Source organism: Rana temporaria, chromosome 1 (genome assembly GCF_905171775.1).
Source record: "Rana temporaria chromosome 1, aRanTem1.1, whole genome shotgun sequence".
Classification (NCBI taxonomy): domain Eukaryota; kingdom Metazoa; phylum Chordata; class Amphibia; order Anura; family Ranidae; genus Rana; species Rana temporaria.
In genome coordinates this window covers 331,602,981-331,630,595 of record NC_053489.1, presented here as the reverse complement: position 1 = coordinate 331,630,595, position 27,615 = coordinate 331,602,981, and the positions used below count along the sequence as shown (strand labels likewise).

Sequence of the window (27,615 nt, the reverse complement as noted above, 5' to 3'; positions counted from 1 at the left end):
AGCAAGAGTCCAGTGAAAGAAGTGCTCTAAAAGAGTGGTAAGTTCTCCGCTGCAGGTGACATCAAATGTGCACACTCCACACTTCAGGCTTCTCCTGTGTCATTCTCCCCTAATGGGTATCTACTCACCAGAAGGTAGAGTTCAACATGCTCTGAACCTCTGCACCATCTGATTTCCTCCAAATCCAAAGCCTGAGAACAATCAGCACGCTAATATCCACCGGTTGTAAGAGCAAAGAAAAGACTGGAGATGGTGTAATACAGCTTTAAGTCTTTATTCCACAAACTGCATTGTTCAGCTTACTGACATTATTAGCAGCATTCATTTAAAAGATTGTTTAAATAACAATCAAATGGCCGGGCATCAAATGCTCACTGCGGGATAATCAGCATGTGTCTGTCCCGTCCACCGTAGATAGACACAGCCCTGTTCACCCACAATAGAGCGCAGCTGGAACATAGCACACAGCACAATGTTTCCTGTGTATCGTAAGGTCACGCCCTGACGTTTCGTCCTCTCGACTTCCTCTGAGGGCGTGGCCTCACGATTCGACAACACAGTTTAAATAGTGATTGATCTGCATGCTGGGCGTGCTCAGCGTTAACCCCTTGTTTCCCTACATCTTCTACCAGATCGAACAAGCGGATGTAATAGGGCTTTCAATCACTGGGGTCAAGCTGTAAATTCGACATGCTATAAAATATCAATCATATAACACAATTTAAAGCTGTCACATATACCAATATTACTTTCTATTAAATCAAGCAATATTAATTGTTTGCACATATGATAAATATATAAATAAATATAAAATTCATAGATGAATATATCTGAATATGAAAACACACATATATATATATATATATATATATATATATATATATATATATACACACACATATATATATATATATACACATATATATATATATATATATATATATATATATATATATATATATAAAACCCAATAATTTCACTTCCAAATTAATATACCAATACAACTAATTTAAATAAGCGCTAAAAAGATCTGATAGGGAACACGCAAAAAAGTATATATTCACAAAGTATGTTAGTTAATTTTAAATACTGAAAAAAAAAAAAACATTGGTTCTAATATTCCTCGCATTGATATGCCAAGGGTAAAATATTCAATATTAAGATTAAAATCTAATATTTAAAATTGTCTGAAATAATCTCAAAATTAATCCAATATTAATTGTATTAAAATCCTTCAAGACAAGAAAAATGTTTTTATATATATATATATATATATATATATATATATATATATATATATATATATATATATATATCCCATAAATATCTAAAAAAAAGTTAATTTTCATAAACCAGTGGAGATATTAAATATACATCATTAATAATCGCTTATAAAACAATTAATATTGAGTTCTACATTTAACCCTTTTGGGAAGAGTGTGTCTAATAGATATATCCATAGAGTTTCTTGTTTGGACAATTCCCTAATCATATTGCTACCTCTCCAAACAGGCTTGATATGGTCCACACCCCAGAATTTCAATCCAGTGGGGTCCTGATCATGGTGGAGTGACACGTTGTGGTCTTTAAAACCTATCGTAATATTTTTAATGTGTTCACCTATTCTCACTTTCAAACACCTTTTAGTTCGGCCTACATACATCAGTCCACATGGACATAGTAGAACATAAACTACATAAACTACTTAATAGCAAATTCATTATTATTCACAGTAGATTTAAAGTTCGCTATACCTCTCATTGGTTCTGCTACTGATTTGCAAGATTTACATTTTCTACAGGCAAAAAAAAAAGTTTTTTATCCCAAAATTATGATAATCTTGTTGGCTGATCCAGGACTTTTTTCACTACTTTATCTCCTATACTCTGCGCCTTTCGATAAATACATGTTGGAGTCATCGGAAGTACAGGTTTCAGAGTTTTATCGAGGCACAAAATGTGCCAATGATCCCTAATGCTGCGTACACACGATAGGTTAGTCTGATGAAAACGGTCTGATGGACAGTTTTCATCAGACCAAACCGATCGTGTGGGGGCCCCATCGGTTATTTATCCATAGGTTAAAAAAATAGGAACTTGTTTTAAAATTATCTGATGGATAAAAAACCTATAGAAAAAAACGATCATCTGTAGGTACGTCCATCGGTTAAAAATCCACGCATGCTCAAAAATCAAGTCAACGCATGCTTGGAAGCATTGAACTTCATTTTTTTCAGCATGTTGTTGTGTTTTACGTCACCGCGTTCTGACACGATCGGTTTTTTAACTGATGGTGTGTAGGCACGACTGATCATCAGTCAGTTTCATCGGATAACTGATGGAAAAATCCATCAGACCGTTTTCATCAGACTAACCTATCGTGTGTAGAGGGCATAAGTACATTTTCTACTTCCTTATATTGAGCATGAAACAAAGAAATAAAGCCACATTCATGATTTCCAGTAGAGGCCGTCTTGGCCACATCTCTTAGGACCTCTACCCATGGGATCAGTTTTATCTCTTCCGATATTACATCCAGTTGTTGGGCATCATATCCTTTTTCTCTAAATCTATTTTTCAGAATTTTAGATTGAGACTCATAATCCTCGACTGTGGAACAATTTCTCTTTACCCGCATCAATTGGCCTTTAGGAATATTTTTTAACCAAGCCGGATGATGGCCACTCTGGATTGGTAAAAAACTGTTCCGATCTGTCGGTTTAAAATATACTTTTGTTTCTAAAACATCCCCATTCCTATAAATGCTCACATCAAGAAAATCAATTGTTTCTTGACTGGACTGGCTTGTAAGTTTAATGTTATTCAGGTTTTTGTTAAGGGAATCTAAAAACATTCCCAAAGATGCTTCCAATCCTTTCCATAAAAACATCACATCATCTTTAAAACGCCTGTAAAACAATAATTCTGCCCTCCTATTAGAAAAAATGGGGCAAATCCACAAAAACGTAGCCTAACTTAACTTTTACCATTTAAGTTACACTGGCGGAAAATTTCTACCTAAGTGCCCGATCCACAAAGCACTTACCTAGAAATTTTCGGCCGTGTAACTTAAATGTCTCCGGCGCAAGGCGGTCCTCTTCTGCAGGGGGCGATGACAATTTAAATGAGGCGCACTCCCGCGCCGGCCGTACTGCGCATGCTCGTGACGTCATTTTCCCGACGGGCAGCGTGCGAAATTCCGTTACGCCGGGCTTTGTGGATTGCGACGGGACAATAAAGTTGCGTCGGGTAAAAAAAAAGTTACGCGCCGAAAAATAAAATTCTAAATTTAAAAAAAATAGCGGCGATCGAAAAAAAAGGTCTGTTTTTACAAGGTGTAACTAGTTTACACTTTGTAAAAGCATCCCTAATTTTACGTATGCAAACGTAAACTTACGCAGAAAAAACAAAGCTGAAAAGCTTTGTGGATCTCCGTAAGTCCTCATTTGCATGCGCAAAGCGGCATTTCAAAAGCGAAATGCCCCCAGCGGCGGATGCGGTACTGCATCCTAAGATCTGACAGTGTAAGTGTCTTACAGATGTCAGATCTTCTGCCTATCTTTGGAAAACTGCTTCTGAGGATCAGTTCCAAAGATAGGCACAGGGATACGCAGGCTGAACAGCAGTTCCGCCTGCGTATCCCTTTTGAGGATTTGGCCCAGTATACTTATCCTCCCACTCTCCCATAAAGAGATTGGCGATACTGGGCGCAAATTTAGCGCCCATCGCCACTCCTTTTTTCTGTGTGTAAAAACAATTATCAAACCAAAAATAATTGTGCGACAAACAGAAATCTAAATTGTCCCTTAAAAAAACCTCCTGATGTGGTGGGAGATCTTCTCTCTGGCTTAAAGTCCAATTAAGGGCTAAAAGAGCATCATCGTGTTGAATCACGGTATATAATGATGTTACATCAGACGTCACCAAGAAGACCTCATTCCTCCCTGCTAATTTCATATCTTGTAGGGCTTGTAAAAAATCTTTAGTATCCCTCAAGTAGGCTTTAGTAGCTTTAACACTTTCCTGTAGAAATTGGTCCAAGTATTGTCCTAGCCTAGACGTTTCAGACCCAATGCCATTGACAATGGGTCTTGCGGGAGGATTGAGAGGGTCTTTATGTATTTTGGGGAGTGTATAAATGGTGGGGATTCGTAAAACACGCCCACATCATCCACATTTGAATTAGGCGGGCTTACGCCGGAGCACATACGTTACGCCGCCGTAACTTAGGGCGCAAGTTCTTTATGAATACGGAACTTGCGCCCTAAGTTTCGGCGGCGTAACGTATCCAAGATACGTTACGCCCGCGGATAGATACGTAAATGTATCTGAATCCGGGCCATCAAATTTATTAATAGGTCGTTTCAGACCACACTTTAATCCAAGTTGCAATATATTTGTTTCTTTGTCTGTTAATACTACTCCACTTAGATTATAAATCCCCATTAATCTTTTTCCAGCCTTTTTTTTTTGCTGAATTCTTGATCCTGCCCTACAGCCCCGTTTTCTTCCTTCCTTGGGTTTTGTTTTATATGTTTTACTTTTGCTTGCATAAGTTTCACTCTGTAAAATATGTTATTTAGTTTCTGTATAATCTGGATCTTGGGAGTTTGTAAAGTATAACATTATATTGTAATGCCCATCACAGTAGAATCATATTGAATAATTTTACCTGATGTAAACATGTCATAGCCTCTAGAAAATTCAAACTGAACATATCATAAAAAATAAATTTTGCAATTTGCAAAGAAATTACATTCAGTTTTAAAAACAGCAAATCCATACATATAGGCAGCTGAGATCATATGAAAAAGAATATGGTCTGGAGCTGGAGGAACATCATAAGGGGAAGGCCAGACATGACAGGGTTGGCAGTATAGGATGGTGGAAAGAACAGGTTAAAGGTTAGTTGTGTTTCAAAAGATGGAGGAGTATAGGGGGTGATACTAGTTCTTAAGGTTAGTCAGAGTCTGGACAGCTTGGAAAGAGCTTCTCCTGCCCTCCCTCTCTTTGATCAGTTGTTTTGTTTCCTTCTCTTTCAGGGTTAAAGCCAAGGTCCTTGTGGTCCTTGTGGTCCTTGTGTGGTTAAACAGGGTTGTTGTGTAGGGCATTATGTGTGGGGGGATTGTTTATGTTATCTGGAATGTTGTAGCAATTTGCATGAGTCTCACGGTCTTGGAAGGCAGTCACAGTAACATTTGGAGAAGGAGGCCCATCTCAGGTATGGGTGTACCTACTATGGTAAATGTAAGCCAGTAATGGTTTAATGAGTCATTTGGCTGTATCGTGGGTATCTTAACCTCCCTGGTGGTATGATTCTTTCAGATTTTTGGTGCTGAAAGCGGTACAAGTTTTGCATGGAAATGTGGCATTTTATATTGTAGGCCTGCAATTCTTAGGAACAACTCACTTAAATCTGTCCAAACAAGATTATTAAATGCAGAATTGTCACTGTCATTACTTTTAGTGTTTGATGAAGAATTTCCTCACAAATCGCTATCGCTCAATTCTGCAAGTGATTCTAATATATTATCGCTGTTTTCTAGCTGGTCTAAAACCACAAGGGACACTTTTTGGTTGCTATGGACAATCTAAATTTCAAGGCATAAAAAATGTATTTATAATATAAAAGTGCATTCAGGGCACTGGACAGACCACTAGGGACAAAGGGGGTGTATAATTATTTATACAGTACTGTAATCTGTAAGATTACAGTATACTGTATGTGTACTGTGTTTTTACTTTTTTGAATTTGGCGCCGATCTCCGCCCCCCATGCATCGTAACGTCGCAGGGAACAGAGCTTGGCGGCACTCGGGCACTGTGTGAATCGAGCGAGGAGACAGCACGCTCACACAGCGGGGAGGCATCACAGGATCCAGGGGACAAGGTAAGTAACTCTGCCTGGATACTGCGGGTTACCGCTAATAGTTCTGAAATTTCACCCCGAGCCAAACTCGGGAATACCTCCAGGGAGGTTATTAGTAATAGTCCTCAAGCTAGTGTAGTTGAGGATGAGGGCCTTTAAGTCTATTTTGATGGTGCATACAGTCAGTCGGTATGATACAATTATGCCTTCTAAGATCCTAGACTTTAATACTTGTATTACTGTAAGAGGGTTGGGTATTAATGTTCACATATGTAAAATAAAAACTAAAGTTATATTTTGGTAATAAAGTTGTATTTTATATTTAATAAAGTGGCTGCTATGGGTTTTAAAACCCAAAAAGGGAATTGGTGTTTGTTTGATTGGGGTGGGGTTTAAAAGAATAAGGCTGGGAAAAGGAAAAACAGCCATAATATCTGCACATACCTCAGTCATGTTATTGTTGCCTGTAAAAGTTGATTTTGACCTTTAACATGATTGGCAACCTTGCTGACCAAAAGGGTTAAATGTGAAGACAATGCCAAAGCTGAACTTTTATAGAAGTTTAGAGTTTCATATCAATTTAAATGGCTATATTTCTGCATCTGCCAATCTTTTTGGAGATTTCACTAAATGTTTCCATTGAATTATGTTTCATTCCATCAAACAATCAGTTGAATTGCCCAGATGTAAGACTTTTGTTGTATACTTTGTAAAGACAATAATTAAGCAATAACGCAGAATATGCGTTGACTGAAAATGTTTTACACTTTCCCTTTAAACTTAAAAGGCAAATGCACCTAAAATAGCTTACTTAGTATCCTATTGCAGTTCCAAGCCAGAGTGAAAAACAATAAATAAGCTTAAAGATTTTTCTGCTCATTGAACATTCTGAGCTCTTTCCTTTATTTTCATTAAAAAACACAACAGCGTTATACCAAATATACCACATTTATTATCAGAAGTCTATTTCTATGCCTTAGTGGTTCAAACTTGCATGAAAAGCCATTAAGCAGTCTAAATGTTTGTCAGAATTCCATTTAAATTTTGACAAATATAATTTTTTTCCCTAGACATCAATTAAATTAAGTATCTTGCTTATGCCTTAGAGCGTATGAAGCACAGGTAAAACCGTTCATCATGTTTCATAATAACATGATATATTGATGCTGCCTAGTGTGTACCAATAAATCATCTGTTAGATCTGTTTTCTTTCACTGTGTATCTTTCATGATACTGTAATGGCATCAGCCATATCTTTACAATAAAGAAAAGTCTATTTATCAACCTAACCCAAGTTTAAAACAATAAAGTGAACATTTAAGAGAGTAATAGGACAGGTTGATGAACTCTGGTTTAATAAAAAAATATTGCCTCGAAATACTTGATACAAATATGTGCCAAATATATTGAGCTTTTTTGAAACTATAGTTGAACTGCACACATTGGGCCAGATCCACAAAGCACTTACGCCGGCGTATCTCGAGATGCGCGGCGTAAGTGTAAATATGCGCCGGCCTATCTATGCGCCGTATCCCCAAAATGAGATACGCCTGAAAACCAGATTTTTCGGACCGACGTAATTTTTCTACACCGGCGCATCATGGGCGCAAAAATACGCTAGACGCACCATTGTTTTGTATATGCAAATGAGGAAGATACGGCGATCAACAAAAGTACGTTTGTCCGGCGCAGGCTACACGCTGTGCACATCAGCTGTACGTCCGGTCTAAAGTTACCCCTCATAAAAGCAGCTTTAACTTTGCACCAGACGTGTGCAGGTCAGCTAAAGCAACACTGTTAGGGATGAGCTGAGCACACACACTTGCAGGACAACAATCTGTATGCCAACATGCCAGGGGCATCCATGGTCATAGCTATAATACTGGCTTTAGATGCGCGCAGAAGGAGGAGGGAATGGAGGAGGAGGAGGGCACGGGAGAGGAGGGCAAGGGAGAGGATATACCGACCGCGCATAAACGTCTTTGGCATGTGTGATTCTGAGGTGTATCGCATCTTCAGATTCACCCCTACTGCCATCATGGAATTACCAAAACCCTGAAAGATGACATCACCAGCCAGACACACCGCTCACATGCAGTGGAGCCACTGGTCAAGGTACTGGCAACACTGCATTTCCTTGCCAGTGGCTCTTTTCAGCGTACAAGTGGAGTGGTGGCTGGGATGGCACAATCCTCCGTTAGCAGATGTGTGCACCAGGTTATCCCCGAAATCCTGAGATGCATGGCCAACCAAATCATCAGACCCACCCAGGAGGACCTGCGGGTGAAGGCAATGCGTGATTTCTACAGAATTGCCAGATTCCCACGCATGTGGAACTACGGCCCCCCCGTGAGACAGAGCCCCTATACCGCAATCGCAAGCATTGGCATTCCATCAACGTACAGGTGATAGCCGATGCCCAATGCCTCATATGGCACGTCCGTGCCAAACACCCAGGATCAAGCCATGACAGCTACATATACCATCAAAGCCCCATCCCAATGGAATTTGAACAGAACATGTATGGGGACAACTGGCTAGTTGGTGAGTGACATGGGTGTCAGGCATGACTGTCCCCCCCCCCCATGATGCAGACATCACGAGGGGCACATGCATGACTAACATCCTCCTGTCTTTTCCCTTCCAGGTGACTCTGCATATGCACTTGGACCCCATCTCATGAATCCATTCCGGAATCCCCAAACCACAGGAGAGGAAAGATACAATGAAGCACATGCACATACCCGTGGAGTGGTGGAACGCACCTTTGGCCTCCTGAAGTCCCGTTTCCGATGCCTGGATAAGTCTGGGGGTACCCTGTTGTATTCCTCAAACTTCATGTGCCAGATCATCGGTGCATGTTGCATGCTGCACAACTTCGCCGTGAGAAGGGGCCTGGAGATTGACATACGCGATGTCCTGACCCCCGAACCAGACAATCCCCCTCTGACCGAGGCTACCCCATCTTCTGAGGGAAGAGCAGTCAGGAAATGCCTCGCAGTAGGCATCTTTGCACGTTAAACACACACATTAATCATGGCACAATGAGAATTCATGCATGCACACCACTGTGGTCCCTAGCACACACCCCACATCCTCATCAAATTGGATTAGCACAAGCCCACCATGCAGGACTTGGGAGCAGCAACGCCACGCCAAGGCTCCAATTATGTCACTGTACATTCATACACCATTCACACGGACCTGGGATCACTTCTCCCTGGTCCTGGGGAACCCTTCTCCACCACAACTGAGGGTGACACCCCTTTTCCGGCAGGAATGTCACCCCCACAATCATACATCATTCACAAACATAAAACAAATCATAATCACAGTAAAAAAATAAATAAAATTAAAACACTGAAAACAAAACAAGACAAAAACTTAACGCCGCTGGCGTGACCCACGCCTGGGGCGGCCACGGCCACAGCCCCGACTCCGCAGGGGAGACTCATGGGGGGGAATCAGGGGAAGGAGGAGCATCCCCTGGTCTCTGCCCACCTGGCGGCCTGCCCTCCAAGGCCACGGCGATTCTGGTGAGGCCCACATTGAGGGCTGCTGTATTGTCCTGGACAGCCTGGGTCAGGGCACGCACCTCCTGACCCACGCCTGCTGTGGCAATCTGCAGGTCGTTACAGCAGTTAATCATTGCCAGTGAGTTGCAAGACATGTCCTGCACAGAGTCCTTGATGGAGGCCAGGCTCTCCTCCAAGTCTGGGTGACCTGACCCAGATGGCGGGTCTGACGGGCCTGGTCCCTTCTTAGGTTTTCCGGCAGAACCTCTGCCACCCCCCTGGGCTTGCGGGTCGCCTTCCTGCCTCCAGATGATAGGGAGTAGGGGAGACCCCTGGGGGGAAGCCCTGTTGGGGGAGGAGTGGGAGGGGGTACCCCTGATGGAGGCCTGACTGCTGCCAGCCACAGGGGGAGCCTCCTCCAAATGGAGCGTGATATCATTCCCCGACATCACCTCCTCAACCTCCTCCTCCTCAACCTCCTCCTCCTCAACCTCCTCAGAGGACTCCGGCCTTGCCTGGGGGTCTTCCTCAGACTCATGTCCGGTGGAGGCTGCAGACTGGCCAGATGGCCCAGCACCCTCCTGCACATCTGTGGATGACACAAAACATACACAGGTTGAAGGATCCACACACTTGTCACATACTGTATTCCCTCCCCCCCCCCACACACATGCTACTCACCAGATAGAAAGAAAAAAAACACTTACCTGTCCTCACAGCCTCCTCAATGGAGTCAAAGCCAGGCAGCCCCTCCACTTGCTGCCTGTGGAAGCACTGGGCCACCGCACGCTCCTCAGCAGTCAGCCTAATAGTTCATGCAGGTCCCCCTCCAGTGCCCCTTGCATGTGCTGCAATCTTTGCCAGCTTCCCACGGACCACACGCCTGAGATCATTGATCTTTTTTTGGATCCCACTGCGGGTCCTGGTCTCACCACCCAACGCATTGACATCGTCTGTGATGTCTTGCAGTATCTGCCTCCTCCTGGCCGGGGTGGTGTTGGCACTCTCAGGGCCATGCAGCAAATGACCAAATCGGGTAATGGCCCTCACAATGAGCTCCTTCTCCCGCAAGGAGTAGTTTAACTTCCTCTTCCTCTCAGTCATCTTTACAAAACACTCTCCAAAACACTCTCCAAAAAACACACAGACACGACACGACACAAACCAACAAACAGCAGCAGACAACGGAACAAAAGCACCTTGCTTCAGGGGGGGAAACAAATGGATGCATTTTTGCAATGGAAGGGCGTATGTCTGGGCCTATTTATGCCCTGGGCGTATCTCACTAAGTACGCCTAGCTCACTGATTGCGCCGGGCCGAGTTCTGAGCATGCGCAGAGAGGCTCTGACCATAGTCAGCGTCATGCGCATGCGCAGTCCATCCGGCCCTTCATCTGCATGGGGTCACGGCTCATTTCAATGTTCATTAGCATATTGGTAAGGGGGGGGGAGTGCAGGCACGTGACTTAGTCATGGGTGCCGAGTGACGCAACGCATGGGGGAGGAGCCTAGTGACGCGATCAACGGACATCTGTTTGTATGAGGAGATCGCCGCACTGAGCAGCATGAGAGGCTGCACTTAGAAGCTGCTTTTTTGATCAGGGGGATCCGTGAGTATGAGGCCCCGTACACACGACCGGTTTTCTCGGCAGAATCCAGCAAGAAACTCGATGGGAGACGTATTCTGCCGAGAAAACTGGTCGTGTGTACACTTTTCGCCGAGAAACCCGTCGGGAAACTCGTCGAGCCAAAAAGAGAGCATGTTCTCTATTTTCTCGTTGGGCAATGGGAAAATTTGTCTCGACAAGTTTTTTGACAGCCGAACAAGGAACTCGATGGGGAAAACGATGTGTTTCGCCCGTCGAGTTTCGGTCGTGTGAACGCAGCCTGACTGTATCACTGCATCTATGTTCTCCCCTTGACCTACAATATTGCACCATATCTTTTTTCCTTTGTTTCTTTCCATGAGCTGTGTCACCTTGAAGTATCAAAGCGCCAGCCTGAGCTTAACAAGCTTAACAAGCACTGTGAAAACTCCCAGCATACCATAGGATTGTTTTTTCCTTCTCATTCCAAGCTAATTGCACTGGTCTGTGTGTGAAAAGGGGGGATGTTTTTTGTGTTTTTGTTTGTCTGATATTTTTTATATTTTGTTTCACATTGCTTTTTTGATCGATACCTCTTATCTTATTTTGGGTGTATATTTGGTATCATTGGCACACGTTGTACACTGTATACTAACAGTAGCAAAAGTTGGTATTAGCGCATTACTACCGTTTCTTATATTAACCACTTAACAGCCGAGGACGTTCATGGACATCCTCGACTTTGTGTGGTGATATCTGAATGATGCCTGCAGCTACAGGCATCATTCAGATATCACCGTCTTCAGCCGCCGATACTCTGCACGATAAGAAAGATCAAAGCGGCAGTTCCCGCTGCTTGATCGTTCTTATAGGCAGCGGGAGGGGACGTCCCCCCTCCTGCCGCCATCCGGTGCTTCTCCGGGGGCCCCTATGGCACGGGAGACCCCGGAGAAGCACCGGATGGCGGCCGGCGCTGGCTGGGAAGCATAGAGATGACTGGTGACCAGATGGTCACCAGTCATCTCTATGATCGCCGGAGGCCCGGGCGCGACGTTATGATGTCACACCCAGGTACCCGGAAGTAAACAAAGCCTAAATCGCAGCTGTCGGCATGAGTTTGGTGAATTTGTTTTCACAATCTCATGCTTGTAAGCCTGGAGGAGAGATGTGGGGTCTTATAAAGAGGACCTGTCACAGTGATTCCTATTACAAGGCATGTTTACATTTCTTGTAATAGGAATAAAAGTGATAAAAAAATTTAAAAAATGTGTAAAAATAAAAAAAATTAAGTAAAATAAAAAAAAAATGTATATATATATTTTTTTAAACGCCCCTGTCCCTGATAGCTCGCGCTTAGAAGCGAACACGCATGCAAGTCCCGCCCACATATGTAAACGCTGTTCAAACCCCACATGTGATGTATCGTCGCGTGCGTTAGAGCGTGTGCAACAATTCTAGCACTAGACCTTCTCTGTAACTCGAAAATAATAACCTGTAAAAAAAATTAAAGAGTCGCCTATGGAAATTTTTAAGTACCGAAGTTTGGCGCCATGAGTGTGCGCAATTTTAAAGCGTGACATGTTAGGTATCTATTTACTCGGCGTAACATCATCTTTCACATTATACAAAAAAATTGGGCTAACTTTACTGTTTTTTTTTTTTAAATTCGTTAAACCGTTTTTTTCCCCCAGAAAATGGCATTTAAAAAATTATTGCGCAAATACCGTGCGAGAAAAAAAGTTGCAATGACGGCCATTTTATTTCCTAGGGTGTCTGCTAAAAAAAAAATATATAATGTTTGGGAGTTCTGATTAATTTTCTAGCAAAAAAAATTGTGATATTTACATGAAGAAGAGAAGTGCCAAAATAGGCCCGGTGGTCAAGTGGTTAAACAGCAAACTACAGTACAGCTACACTTGACAATGAGAATTTAATTATTACTGTAGAATCTGTCTCAGATGTTGAAATGCAGGTACACCTAACAGTGCAAGTACGGGAGTGGATATGTGAGAGGCAGATGACTGAATGGTTGTTCAGGCAGAGGTAGACAATCATTGGGGAATCAGGGTCTGATGAATCTCTAGCATTTACAGAATATAGGTAGCATGTGGGCGCATCGGGACTCAAAGTCATATTCTGACTTTAGGTCCACAGTAAACAGCAGAAATTTTCAATATGATTAACCACTTAAAGACCGGAAGGATTTTCCCCCTTAATGACCATGCCATGTTTTGCGATATGGCACTGCGCCACTTTAACTGACAATTGCGCGGTCGTGCCATGCTGTACCTTAACACAATTTATGTCCTATTTTCCCACAAATAGAGCATTCTTTTGGTGGTATTTTATCACCTCTGCGGGTTTGTTTTTTTTGTGCTATAACCCTTTCATACCTAAGCCTATTTCTGACATTTGATGTTTACAAGTTAAACAATTTTTTTTTGCTAGACAATTACGTATAACCCCCAAACATTATATATATATATATATATATTTAGCAAAGAATCTAGAGAATAAAATGGCGATTGTTGCAATATTTTATGTCACACGGTATTTGTGCAGCAGTGTTTTAAATGCAACTTTTTAGGAAAAAGGACACTGTCATGAATTAAAAAAAACAAAACAGTAAAGTTAGCCCAACTTCTTTTTACAGTTACCAGGTTACAGAGGAGGTCTAGTGCTAGAATTATTGGTCTCGCTCTGACAATCACGGCGATACCTCACATGTGTGATTTGAACACTGTTTACATATGCCGGCACGACTTCCGTATGATGTTTCTTTGCTGCACTTATTAAATTGTGTTTAAAAAAAAAATGTATCACTTGTATTGCTGTCACAAGGAATGTAAGCATCCCCTGTGACAGTAATAGGTGATGGCAGGTACTCCTTATGGAGGAATCAGGGGTCTAAAAAAACTCCAATTCCCTCCTTTCCACTTCAAAGTATTCAGATCACTGAAAACTGCAAATCTGAATACTGTATATTTTAAATCCGGCGCCATTGACAGCCGAGTAAACCGGAAGAGACGTTGTGATGTCGCTTCCGTGTTTACATTCAGGAGACTGGAACAAAGTCGTTTACTGCATTGTTCCAGTCTGTGGCTAGACAACGGACGTGCTGGATCATGGATCGGTCTCCTGGTGGGACGGGAGGCCCAGTCAGAGTGGTGGGAGGCGGCGGGAGGGGGATTGTCCACTCCCGCTCCTCCGAGATAACAACCGAGTGGCTTTTAGCCGCATCGGTTGTTATCCCTGGAAAGCCGATCGCCCGCTGTAAAAAACGATACCGGATGATGCCTGCAGCTGCGGGAATCATCCCGGTATAACCCCTGAAAACAGAGGACGCATATGTGCGTATGCTCAGCAGGAAGGGGATAAAAAAAAAAGATAGACAATTAAAAAAAAAAAAAATATATATATATATATATATATATTAGGGCTGCGGAAATTAACGATTAATTGGTCGATTAATCGTTAATTTCTTTGGTCGATTAAAATTATTTTGATCGATGACGATCCACGGAGTGAGCTCCGCGGTCTCGCCCATAGGAAAGGCCGCGGCTTCGGCCTAGCTCCGGAGCCGCGGCGCGCTGACGTCATCATCACCTGCCCGCCTGCTTGTATCTTCTTCCCTTGCGCACGTGTGTCCATCGGCTACGCTGCAGATGGGTCTACCTGCCTGATAGTCAGGTAAGAAAGGACAACCATCTGTGTGTGGTAACATTATGGGGCAGATGTATATATTCCTGGAGTATGGGGACAGATGTGTATATTAAAGCATGGGGGCAGATGCTGTAATGTACACATCTGCCCCCATGCTGTAATGTACACATCTGCCCCCATGCTGTAATGTACACATGGGGGCAGATGTGTATATTCTTGCAGTATGGGAGGCAGATGTGTATATTAAAGCATGGAGGCAGATGCTGTAATGTACACATCTGCCCCCATGCTGTAATGTACACATCTGCCTCCATGCTGTAATGTACACATCTGCCTCCATGCTGTAATGTACACATCTGCCCCCATGCTGTAATGTACACATCTGCCCCCATGCTGTAATGTACACATCTGCCCCCATGCTGTAATGTACACATCTGCCCCCATGCTGTAATGTACACATCTGCCCCCATACTGCAAGAATATACACATCTGCCCCCATGCTGTAATGTACACATGGGGGCAGATGTGTATATTCTTGCAGTATGGGAGGCAGATGTGTATATTAAAGCATGGGGGCAGATGTGTATATTACAGCATGGAGGCAGATGCTGTAATGTACACATCTGCCCCCATGCTGTAATGTACACATCTGCCCCCATGCTGTAATGTACACATCTGCCCCCATACTGCAAGAATATACACATCTGCCCCCATGCTGTAATGTACACATGGGGGCAGATGTGTATATTCTTGCAGTATGGGAGGCAGATGTGTATATTAAAGCATGGGGGCAGATGTGTACATTACAGCATGGAGGCAGATGCTGTAATGTACACATCTGCCCCCATGCTGTAATGTACACATCTGCCCCCATGCTGTAATGTACACATCTGCCCCCATGCTGTAATGTACACATCTGCCTCCGTGCTGTAATGTACACATCTGCCCCCAAACTGCAAGAATATACACATCTGCCCCATGCTGTAATGTACACATCTGCCACACAACTACTTTTAGCTGATCTCCTTGCATTGCAACTCTGCATTAGCCACTGGTAAATGTGGTGGGGGCAGTATGGGGGGCAGATGTGTATATTCTTGCAGTATGGGGGCAGATGTGTATATTACAGCATGGGGTCAGATGTGTACATTACAGCATGGGGGCAGATGTGTATATTACAGCATGGGGGCAGATGCTGTAATATACACATCTGCCCCCATACTGCCCCCACCACATTTACCAGTGGCTAATGCAGAGTTGCAATGCAAGGAGATCAGCTAAAAGTAGTTGTATCTGTATGTGCGTTAATTAATCGAAATTAGTCGATTAATCGATTAAAAAAAAAAACGATTAATCGAACACAAAAATTTTAATCAGTCACAGCCCTAATATATATATATATATATATATATATATATGTTTTACTATAATAAATATCCCCCGAAAAAAATAAAAATAAAAAAAAATTTCTTCCTCAGCTTCGGCCAATATGTATTCTTCTACATATTTTTGGTAAAAAATCGCAATAAGCATATATTGATTGGTTTGTGCAAAAGTCATAGCGTCTATAACATAGGGAATAGATTTCTGGAAAGATCGGTCACTTTTGACACTTTTTTGGTACCATTGACAGTTATACAGCGATCATAGCTAAAAGTAGCCACTGATTACTGTATAAATGTCACTGGCATGGAAGGGGTTAACACTAGGGGGCGATCAAGGGGTTAAGTGTTCCCTAGAGAGGTGTTTCTAACTGTCGGGCAATGTAGTGACTGGTGGAGGAGACAGATCGCTGTTCCTAATTACTAGGAACAGAAGATCTGTCTATCCTCCCCTGGCAGGATGGGGATCTGTCTGTTTACATTGACAGATCTCGTGCTGTCTCTCTCAGGAGCGATGATGGGTGGCCATAGGCCACAGGTATCGCTTCTGGCGCCCCCTAGTAGTCTTAAAGAGGCCAATGTACAATAACGGTGATTCACCCAGGAGAGCCTGCCGCAGTACAACTGTGGTGGCTGGTCTTTAAGTGGTTAAAGAACGGTACTGTAATCCAAGCTCAATGGATTTGTATTTGAATGTTCTTTCACTGCAATCTGCAATTTTAACTTTGATGTACAGTGTTTAAAGTAAAAGAGCTTTGAAGGCACTATTAAGTAACAATAAATATACAAGCATTATATCATGTGAAATGGCTGGACCGATGCAGGGTTTAGAAATGAAAGCTGCTGTTTCCTGGTCATAGGATTGCCATCTTTTTGGTTCATGAAAAATACAATGGGAGGGATGGAGAGATGTTGTGATATAAAAAAATTATCACAGAACAACAGAGACAGATTTTTAATAATGTTGTGATAGTAACCAGATTATCTTCAGTGAATAGAGATTTAAAACTCATCAAATGTGCACATTGTCTTCTATTTGTGCTCTGTACTAAGGAACTAAAATGTTATTAAAAACAAACAAAAGTATATAAAGAACTCATACACAAATGAAAAAGAGATATTGTTTTGTTTTTTTTAAACACACAGTTACATATGTTGATGAAGTGCAAACATGTTTTTGATGAAGTACATACATATAGTTAAAAAAAAATCAGCAGAAAAAGATAAGAGAAAAGAGTTAAAAGATAAAAGCTGAATAGGGTTGTGTCTGTTAGGGGCTGCTCTCAGAATTTGTTCGGACTACCAAAATGAATGTGCATCCCCGCAGATTACACGAGGAATGCATTAGCGTTCTCTGCAGGTGTTGTAGGTCTGTGGCGCCAGCTGTGCCACCTAACCCTCACCACCCACACCACCACAGCAGCAAAGGCAGACTGCTTATTTGTAACCTGGCAGTCATTAATATCCTCTCAGTGCTAGAGACATCAAAGTGATAGCAAAGGGAGAGAGACAAGTCTAATGTATACTGTGTATACTGCAGATAGAAATAGGACTAGGGTTATGATCAGGGCACAGTTTACAAAGATAACAAATGCATGCATATTTGGTATGCCAATCATCCCTAAAATCAATTAGGAAAAAGCGAATGAAACTTTGTTTTCAAAAGTTGCTCTATTTGGATGAATAATAAGCATCAACTTTAATGTCACTTTTGTAATGTGAAGGTGCAAAGTTAATAGAAATAACTGGAGAACCCCCAGTATCCTACAGTAATGGACTATATGAGCCACAAAGAGGAGACATATTAGATAAAAACATAGTATTTTATTTAGAAAACAATTACCATTTTTTAGTGATACAGATTAGATGAACATGGTCCATACAGTGGTATGATATGACGTTGTCTATGCGGGTTCACTGTATAGACCATGCTAATCGAATCTGTATATGTCTATTTTATTATTATTATTTTTTTTATACTCAGTTCCCCTGTTGGGGTATCACTCAAATATTTTAATTGTTTTCTAAATAAAATATTATCTAATATGTATCCTCTTTGTGACTGATATAAACCGTCGTAGGATAAAAAGGGGTTATTTCTATTAAAGTGGAGGCTCCGCCAAAATTTTTATTTTAAAAGCTAGCAGCTACAAATACTGCAGCTGCTGACTTTTAATAAATGGACACTTACCTGACGTCAGCCGAGGACGAGCAATCACTCGTCTCTCGGCTGTACCAGCCCCTATCCTCGGTTAGGGAATCGGGAAGTGAAGCGTTGCGGCTTCACTGCCCGGTTCCCTACTGGGCCGCGCCATCACTGGTCCCCGCTCTCTCCTGGGAACAGTGTGTTTCCCAGAAGACAGCAGGGTCTGCGGGCAGAGGCGGGGCTGCGGGCAGAGGCGTGTCTGCCGCAGTACCGTATTCCCGGAAGTGGGTGCAAATACCTGTCTTAGACAGGTATCTGCACCCCCTCCCTTCTAAAAGGTGCCAAATGTGACACCGGAGAGGGGGAGGGTTCCGAAAAGCGGAAGCTCTATTTTTGGGTGGAGCTCCGCTTTAACTTTGCATGTCCTGTTTCGATGAGCCCCAAGTCTATTTTTCTTATTATGTAATGGCAAGGTATGAAATAGCTCTTGTCATACAAAAGGTAAAACACAAATATACTGATACAGAAATGCATGTGCTCATGTGGAAACTAGCTTTAACTTAAGAAATGTTTCTAAACAGACCCAAGTCTTATAGAGATTAAAGTAAGAAGGCTTTACTTACCTCTTTTCTAACCGCCTTAATTTCTGTTGAAACTCGTCCTCATTAAATGATGTATTTAAAGCTCTGTGGAGACGCTGTTTTAAAAGGAGAGTACTCGTTAAACAATGATATATTCTGCAGATGTATAACAATTTTAATCAAAGGAATATACATATAGCCTATAAAGTAACAAAATCACTCAATCTTGCCGCATTATAATAGTTCTCATTTACACCTGAAAACTACATATTATAGGAGGACATACCACCAGTAAAGAAAGTACACAATGGGGGTTATTTACTAAAGGCAAATCCACTTTGCACTACAAGTGCAAACTACAAGTGCAACGTGCACTTGAAATTGCGCCGAAAGTGCACTTGGAAGTGTAGTCGCTGTAAATATGAGGGGTAGATCTAAAATAATGGGAAGCTCTGCTGATTTTATCATCCAATCATGTGCAGGCTAAAATGCTGTTTTTTATTTTCCTTGCATGTCCCCCTCGGATCTACAGCGACTGTACTTCCAAGTGCACTTTCAGTGCAATTTCAAGTGCACTTTGCACTTGTAGTTTGCACTTGTAGTGCAAAGTGGATTTGCCTTTAGTAAATAACCCCCAATGTGTGGCAAGAAGAAGGTGAAGTTTAAGTTATTACCGCCCAAATGTTAAGTCTTGTTGTTTAACTTCAGCCCCGAGCCTATTTTTCAAACTTGTTGTTCACAAGTTAAAATATTATTTTTTTTTTTTGCTAGAAAATTACTTATAACCCCCAAACATTATATATATAGCATTCTTACGCACTTTTTTGGATAACAAAAATAAGACAACAGTAAAGTTAGACAATTTTTTTTATATTGTGAAAGATGATGTTACGCCGAGAAAATTGATAGCCAACATGTCTTGCTTTAAAGTTGCGCCCGCTCGTGGAATAGCGACAAACTTTTACCCTTAAAAATGTCCATGTGGAACGTTTATAAGATTCTACAGGTTGCATGTTTTGAGTTACAGAGGAGGTCTAGGACTAGAATTATTGCTCTCGCTCTACCGATCGCGGTGATATCTTATATGTGTGGTTTGAACCCCCTTTTCCTATGCGGCCGCTACTCGCGTATGTGAGCTCGGCGGGACAGGTCGTGTTTAAAAAAAAAAAAATCCAAGTTAATTTCCTTTTTATTTTTACACTGTTGTTTAAAAAAAAATGTGTCACTTTTATTTCTATTACAAGGAATGTAAAAAGACCTTTGTAATAGAAAAAAGCATGACAGGACCTCTTAAATATGAGATCTGGGGTCAAAAATACCTAATATATACACTAAAATGCAATAAAATAAATAAATATGTTTCTCTTTAAAATCTATGGGTCGGAAGTGACATTTTGACGTCTCATCATCCCTGCTATGGTATGGAGCCAGGTGGGGGTCATGTTTCCCTCACTCAGCTCCATACCACACACATGAGCTGACACGGCAGCTCTGGTAAGCAGCGGAGGGCACTGGAGCACAACAGGAAGAGAGGGAGCGGACGCGATCGCCTCCGGCTCTCCGCCGATAAAAGTGATCTTGTGGCGAATCTGCCGCAGAGACCACTTTTATCTGAAAGTGGACAGCCCGCTGAAGAAGAGGATACTGGGGTTATGGTAGCTAGCTGCTGCCATAACAACGTCGGGCAGTCCGTAAGTGGTTAACCCTTAGTAAATGAAGGGAAGTTCCGCTGACTTCCATCATTCAATCGTGTGCAAGCAAAAAATCAGTTTTTTGTTTTTTATTGCATGTGATCACTCTTTGCAAAGAGAAGCTTAATCTAATTTACTAAACACTGGAGCAAATATCTTCGCAAGATTGCAACTGCAGTCTATTTGCCTTTAGTAAATCAACCTCAAAGTGTTCGGTACAAAGAATGCAGTTACAGGTTCTATGGCGCATGGACCAATAATGAACTGATTTATTTAACATACTTGTACATTTTTGCAGATGTACTACAACAGTTATAGAATATCCTGTTTCAAAAAATTCCAAAGTGCTGAAGAAAAAAGTACTGCTTTGTGTGTGGCATGAGCACTGTTTTACTAGTCAAAAAATAGCTGATCATGAATGAATGAATGAATGACTTGTATAGCGCAACGCATGCAAACTGAATCGCCTCTGGGCGCTTTTTCCAGCCAGTATCATCAGTGCGCATTTATACAAAATCTGATTTTTTTCTCTTAAGGTGACTATGTTGCCAAACTTAACATGAACATATATATGTTCTCTGAAATACTGTAGTAATGTAGGAGTCAGCTGGAGGAATCACTGAGCTCAGTGAGGTTTTAGGAGATCAACACATCTAGAAGTTTAACTTCCTGAAGAAACTTCAGCCCTGATATTTACCACAAATAAGTGGTGCAGGGGCTAAGACATGTAGTTATATACTTTTATTAGAAAAACACTTTCATTTGCATGTGCAGTGTTTGGTGACATAAGCACTTTAAGTTATTGTAAGAGTACAAACCTTTCTCTCAAGGGGTGAGTGTTTTGGTATTCAGTTGTGTCATATCCTGGTCAGAGCAAAAAATCCAATATTAGGCATAAGGCCTCATATGGTTTGTCTGGGCACATGGTTGATAACTAATGCGCTATCCAGGCTGCTGGAGGAGGATAAAACCATCAATTAACAAAGCCGTTGGCTTTCTTTCATGCAATTTTAATTGTACTTTTAATACATATATGTGCTTTCTATCAGTATTTAATTTAGCTCCAGGGAGTTGCACAATTGTCTTTGAGGATCAAAGTGTATTTTGTTTTGCTCTTATAGCCTGATTAGACCATGTTCTGTAATGGTTTGTTTTTCTAGATTAGTTATTGGTTTTCCACAAGTTTTTTTTTGTTTGTTTTTTCTTTTAACTCATTGAAAATCATTTTTATTTAAGATAAATGTGTTAAAGTCAGGAGATAGAACTGGTATACAGCTTGAAATTCTTCTTGCTATGTCTGCTATAATATCTACAAATACAATGAAATAAAAAATGAAGTAAAGTAAACCAATTTACCAACTTACTATAGAGATTCAGAGTATTGTAATTGTTACCCCTAATGATGTCATTTATGACGAAACGATCGTCGAGATAGTTCCGTACAATACTGCTGCAGCTGTGCGATCGCTGCTTGAAACTCACAAGGAATTTATCTGTTTGATCTGTTGAATGTGACTTGATCATAGCTTGGACTTTTATGTAAGTGTACTGTTTAATAAACCGGATGTTGAGACAGTATCACACTATAGTCCTTTTGTCTCCTAAACATTCTGCTATTGAGGCTTCCTAATACTGCATCCTGTATCCTGAGTTGCTTTGAACCTCCTGGTAAATACCATCCACAGCCATAAGAGAGGAACATCCAGAATTCTTTCTCAGTGGATCAGAGATCCAACCAAGCGCTGTGTCACCTCTCTGAGAAAGAGGGGTCGCTGGCTTTCTGGGAAGCCTCCATTTTTTTCTCTACATTTTTTATGGTGAAAGTTATCACACCATCAGGTGTATGATTGTAATTTCCAAACACTCTTTTCTTCCATGGGACTTTCTTTGATTAAATCCAGCTTTATATGAACTTTGTGTTTGCACAATTGCACTTTATTCACATGTTATGTAATTTTGAATATGTGTATTCAAACTTTATTCACAGTTATTATTGTTTATATACAATTGATTGTCTGCATATTTGTAGACATGTGCATTCGTTTTCGTCCAAATGCATTTTTGTCCAAATTTCGGGTATTTTCAAACAAACGATGACGAAAAGCCAAAAGATCTGACATAAAACAATGCTTTATTTTTGTTTTCATTGTGGCAACAGTTCGATATATACAGTATAGTAGATTCGACATGACTCTGACAATAGCAATCTGTGTCTATCGAACCTGTGGTCGAATGTGCCTAACCTAACTCTATTAGTCCAAGATTATTCTACATAGAGAGAAAAGATTTGACATTATGGAGGCATGAAGATTCGAGGAAGCAGCTAAAAACATACGATTGCCTCGAGCGTACATTTATGGTCAAATGCTCCACCCATAGACTATAGAATAATTCTAATGCTGCTTGACTAGTAATAATAATTTATAAATATAATTATTACTAGTGTCATACAACATTAGAATTCTACTATAGCTTGTAGGATTAACATTTGACCAGAAATGTATGATGGCGGCGTCGTATAGTTTAGCTGCTCCGTTGAATCTTCTTAGAACATTCGACAGACACCATAAGCCTTCAATGACAGATTCGACCTTAATTAATTCGGATTTTCGGAAGGATGCATTTCTTAACGAAACCTAAATAAATAAAAACAAATTTCGGGAGTAACTAAATAAATGTATTTTTCGGACGAAAACGAAATTCGGAAACAGTATATTTCAGTGTGCATATGTCTACATATTAGTATATTTGTTTGCATTCGCACAAATGCACTTTTATTTTTTAGCGCTGCACTCTTTTTACATATATGATCTGTGCCTTGTGTCTGGGTTATAGTGCACAGCTGCTTATTAAATGTTAGTTCCTAGTGTGGATATACCCATTACATTTAGATTATTGTAATTTTCCATTGACCACATAATCTTTTTATGAAATATGTTTAGCATCTACAATCCTCCGTCTGTGTTTGCAGCAATACATAGATTTATTTCACATTTGTTTTCTCAGTCAGCACTTCCTTTTTCCATTAAAGTGTGCCACATGCAGTAAACTCAAGCAGGGACCAGCCATAGAGAACAATGGCAGTCTGCCTGGTGCATTCACTGAAGTGAACACATCCTATAAATCCTTTCTTTAGTTTTACACATTCACACATCGATAATGAAAGAAATGACCCCCCCCCCCCCCAGCAGGTAAATTTTATATGCTAAATACTTGTCTATGAGTATCTAATTATTCAGAGTGTACTTTTTTAAAGATTCCTTAGGTAATGTACATTACAGCTGCCATAACACCTTTAAGGATAAACTATTGGGAGAGTTTACTCTCATGCTCATAAGTAATGTATCCTCTTGATGACAATTAACTACCGTAATATGCAATACATTTTTATTATCTAACAAATCCCCTAGCCTTGTATAGGCTGCTTACTGAGGAATATATCTAAACATTTTTTGGAAGTTGTTGACACTCTCAGCTAGTACCTCTACCTGGGGTTAGGGTCCATGGGTCGGATTCAGATACAATGGCGTATCTGTCCGGCCCGCGTAATGTATCTCCGATACGTTATGCCACTCTAACTTTGGGCGCAAGTTCTGTATCCAGAAAGAACTTACGCCCTTAGTTACGGCGGCGTAACGTATGTGTTGCGGCGTAAGGCCGCGTAATTCAAATGGGGATCTAGGGGGCGTGTTTTATTTAAATTGGGCTTGACCCCGCGTTTTTGACGTATTATTTGAACGGCGCATGCGCCGTCCCTAAAATATCCCAGTGTGCATTGCTCTAAATGACGTCGCAAGGACGTCATTGCTTTCGACGTGAACGTAAATTACGTCCAGCCGTATTCGCGAACGACTTACGCAAAGACGTAAACATTTCAAAACTTGGCACGGGAACAACAGCCATACTTAACATAGGATACGGCGCACATACCCCTCATATAGCAGGGGTAACTATACGCCGGAAAAAGCTGAACGCAAACGATGTAAAAAAAAGCGCCGGGCGTCGTTCGTTTCTGAATCAACGTAAATACTAATTTGCATATTCCTTGCGTAAACAAACGGAAGCGCCACCTAGCGGCCAGCATGAAATTGCAGCCTAAGATCTGACCGTGTAAGACACTTACACCTGTCGGATCTTAGGCATATCTATGCGTAACCTGATTCTGTGAATCAGGCGCATAGATACGACGGCCGGACTCAGAGATACGACGGCGTATCAGGAGATACACCGGCGTATCTCTTTTCTGAATCCGGCTCCATATTTTTACTGTGCTAACAGTAAAGATCTCTTTTTAAAATCTGAGTTTAAACTTCCTTTCTTTTAACCTTGGATGTGTGTTCTCTTATTGGACCTTAGAGTAAACAGTTTATTACAGTTATTAGAGTCACTTTTTAACTATTTATACATTGCAATCATATCCCCTCTTAATTACTTCTTCTCCAGAGAGAATAACTGTAATCTATGTGATTGATCCTCATAGTTGGGGTTCTCCATCCTCCTTATTAATTTAAAATATTGCTAAGCTCATTCTCTAAATGCTTTAAATAAGAAATCAAAAAGTATCTGTCTTATTGAAGAATGCTAACATGTTTTAAACTCTGTTACCTTCCTGTCTGTGTGGCAGTGTGAGTCAGAAATGTTTCCTAAAGGTCAGAATAGTCATAGCTGTCAATGGTATGATAGGATTGAAGGTAGGGCTTCTATGCATTGCAGGTCTCTTAAAAGTATTTTAAAGTCTTGTTTTTTTTGTTTAAAAATAACAAACATGTTATACTTACCTGCCATGTGCAGTGTATTTCCATAGAGCAGTCCAGATCCTCCTCTTTTCAGGTCCCTTTTGGGCACTCCTTGCCCCTCCCTCCTGTTGCGTGCCCCCATAGCAAGCAGCTTGCTATAGGGGCACTCAAGCCAAACTACAAATCCCTTTTTTTTTATTCAGACATTGAGCATCAGCCTGGCCTCGCCCCTTTCTCTTCTCATTGGCTGACTGGCTTTGATTGACAGCAGCGGGAGCCAATGGCGCTGCCCTGCTGTCTCAGACAATGATGAGGAGAGTCCTGGGCAACGGAGACGAGACACTCCTACAGCATTGCTGGATCTAGATGCATAGAATGTATTAAGATAAAAAACCTTGTTTCTTTACAATCACTTTAAGTAAATGTAAAAACCTTACTGAATTGCCTGTATGTGGAAAACATGCTGTGTACCTCAGACAATTTCATGGCACGGGAGGGAAGAATTGTTACTTTTTTCATCATTTGTAACATCTTAATGCCGCTGTTGCCCCAAAGCCTCTTTATAGACTGCCCCTGTCCCCATGTATTACTAGTTGTATGTGTTTTTTCACAGGACATATTTTCTAACTGTGTAATGCAGCAATTGTTTTACAGGCCATTTTTTTATGGAAAAAAATGTGGAATTAGCCTGGACAATGTGCATCAGCACAGAAGCTTATAGCCTCCTTTGGGAGGAATAAGAAAGTATATTTCTGGACAGCCGCACTTTGAACAAACATTGCCTTTATTAAAATAGGACTGCACTACAAGCCACAGCAAAACAGCAAACTGGACAACTGACGTGTTTTACACTATTCCTAGTGTTTATCATAGATTTAAGCATTGTCAGCACCTGTGGTTTCCGTGAGGTGGATTATCATCAAGGCTTCTTACCTGGAGCGGCTACCCCTCAGCCTCCCTTGGGAGATCATATACATGGGTGATTTAAAGGCAGGAGATTGTGAGAGACAGGGGCACAGTGTTGTAACCCCATGACACAAGATACTTAAGCAAGGACCTTTATATAAGCATTACCAGTGGTCATTTTGAGAAAGGCTAGCAATTAAAATGAAAAAAAAAAATAGATTTTTTTTATATGATATTCTCGTGTTAATGCTTATATGATTTTTTAGCTGTTGGGTTTGTTTCTACTTTAACAAACTACTGTATGCTTGTGTTCTTTGAATTGCAATGCTGGGATACTTCTATGCACATATCTATACCCCAAAAATTATTTTTAAGGATCAATATATGTCCCCAATACCTGATTGATAGCTAGATCTTTAACCACTTAAGGACTGCCTAACGACCATATACGTCAGCAGAATGGCACCGCTGGGCACAATCACGTACCTGTACGTGATTGTATAAAGCCCAGCGGTGGGTCGCGGGCGCGTGCCCGCGGCGCGCTCCCGCAACCCGGTCCGAAGCTCCGTGACCTCGGCTGTGGGATTTGCGGACCCGATCGCCGCCATAGTCCTGCGATCGGTCCCCGGAGCTGAAGAACGGGGAGAGCTGAGTGTAAACACGGCTTCCCCGTTCTTCACTGTGGCGCTGTCATCGATTGTGTGTTCCCTAATATAGGAACGCACAATCAATGATGTCAGACCTACAGCCACACCCCCCTACAGTTGTAAACACACTTCAGGGAACACATAACCCCTTCAGCGCCCCTGTTGCACTAGTATTTAGGTGTATTTGAATGCAACTGTGACTAGAATTTATTTTATTTTAATTATTCTAAATATTTTTTTAAGCACTAACTGTACCACAGTTTTCTTTTTTGTTTTTCTTATGTGTATATAAAATAACTGTATTTATTTTATCAGCAACATCTGCAGTAGGTATTTGGTAGTCCTTTGTGATCCAGGGTTGATTAGTTTTATTAACAGTCAGCTTCTTATTCACAAATTTTCCCAAGCACACTGAAGGTCCTCTTTGATATTTCACCTCCTGCAGGCTAGTACCTTAAGGGCCAGTTTACACCAGACGCAATTCCGTAAAGTTTTGTGTGCATTTTATTTGCACTAAAAATGCATGCACAGTGTTTTCCATGTATTCCAATGGCTCTAGTTGGCTCTAGTTCACACCATGCAGTCAGTTTCCAGTCAGTTTCCGGTGCAGAAACTGACCGGAAACTGAGTCCATCGGTCTGTTCTCATCGGACAAACCGATCGTGTGTACAGGGCTTTAGCATATCAGCTACATCCTGCAGTGGAAAATAGATCTGAAGGTCCGACAAAAGATTATTATATTCTATATAATAATAATATATATACTATATTATACAAGATTATTCTAGAAGATCCTTCTTATATGATTAGAATATACTGTCTAAAGAAAAATGCAAACAGGTGAATTTATTTCCGTTACTTTCTCCTCTCGCAGCTTTAACTGGCGAAAATAAAA

At 41.3% G+C, this 27,615-nt stretch overlaps 1 protein-coding gene across 1 annotated transcript in view; it reads right to left on the bottom strand.

The window, feature by feature from the left end:
• GRIN3A (glutamate ionotropic receptor NMDA type subunit 3A) overlaps positions 1–27,615 on the bottom strand; it is a 463,270-nt gene that overhangs the window by 10,166 nt on the left and 425,489 nt on the right. Inside the window, exon 8 of the mRNA XM_040361003.1 lies at positions 18,783–18,856. Coding sequence (XP_040216937.1) covers positions 18,783–18,856 — 74 coding nt within the window. The remainder of the gene's footprint in view (positions 1–18,782; positions 18,857–27,615) is intronic.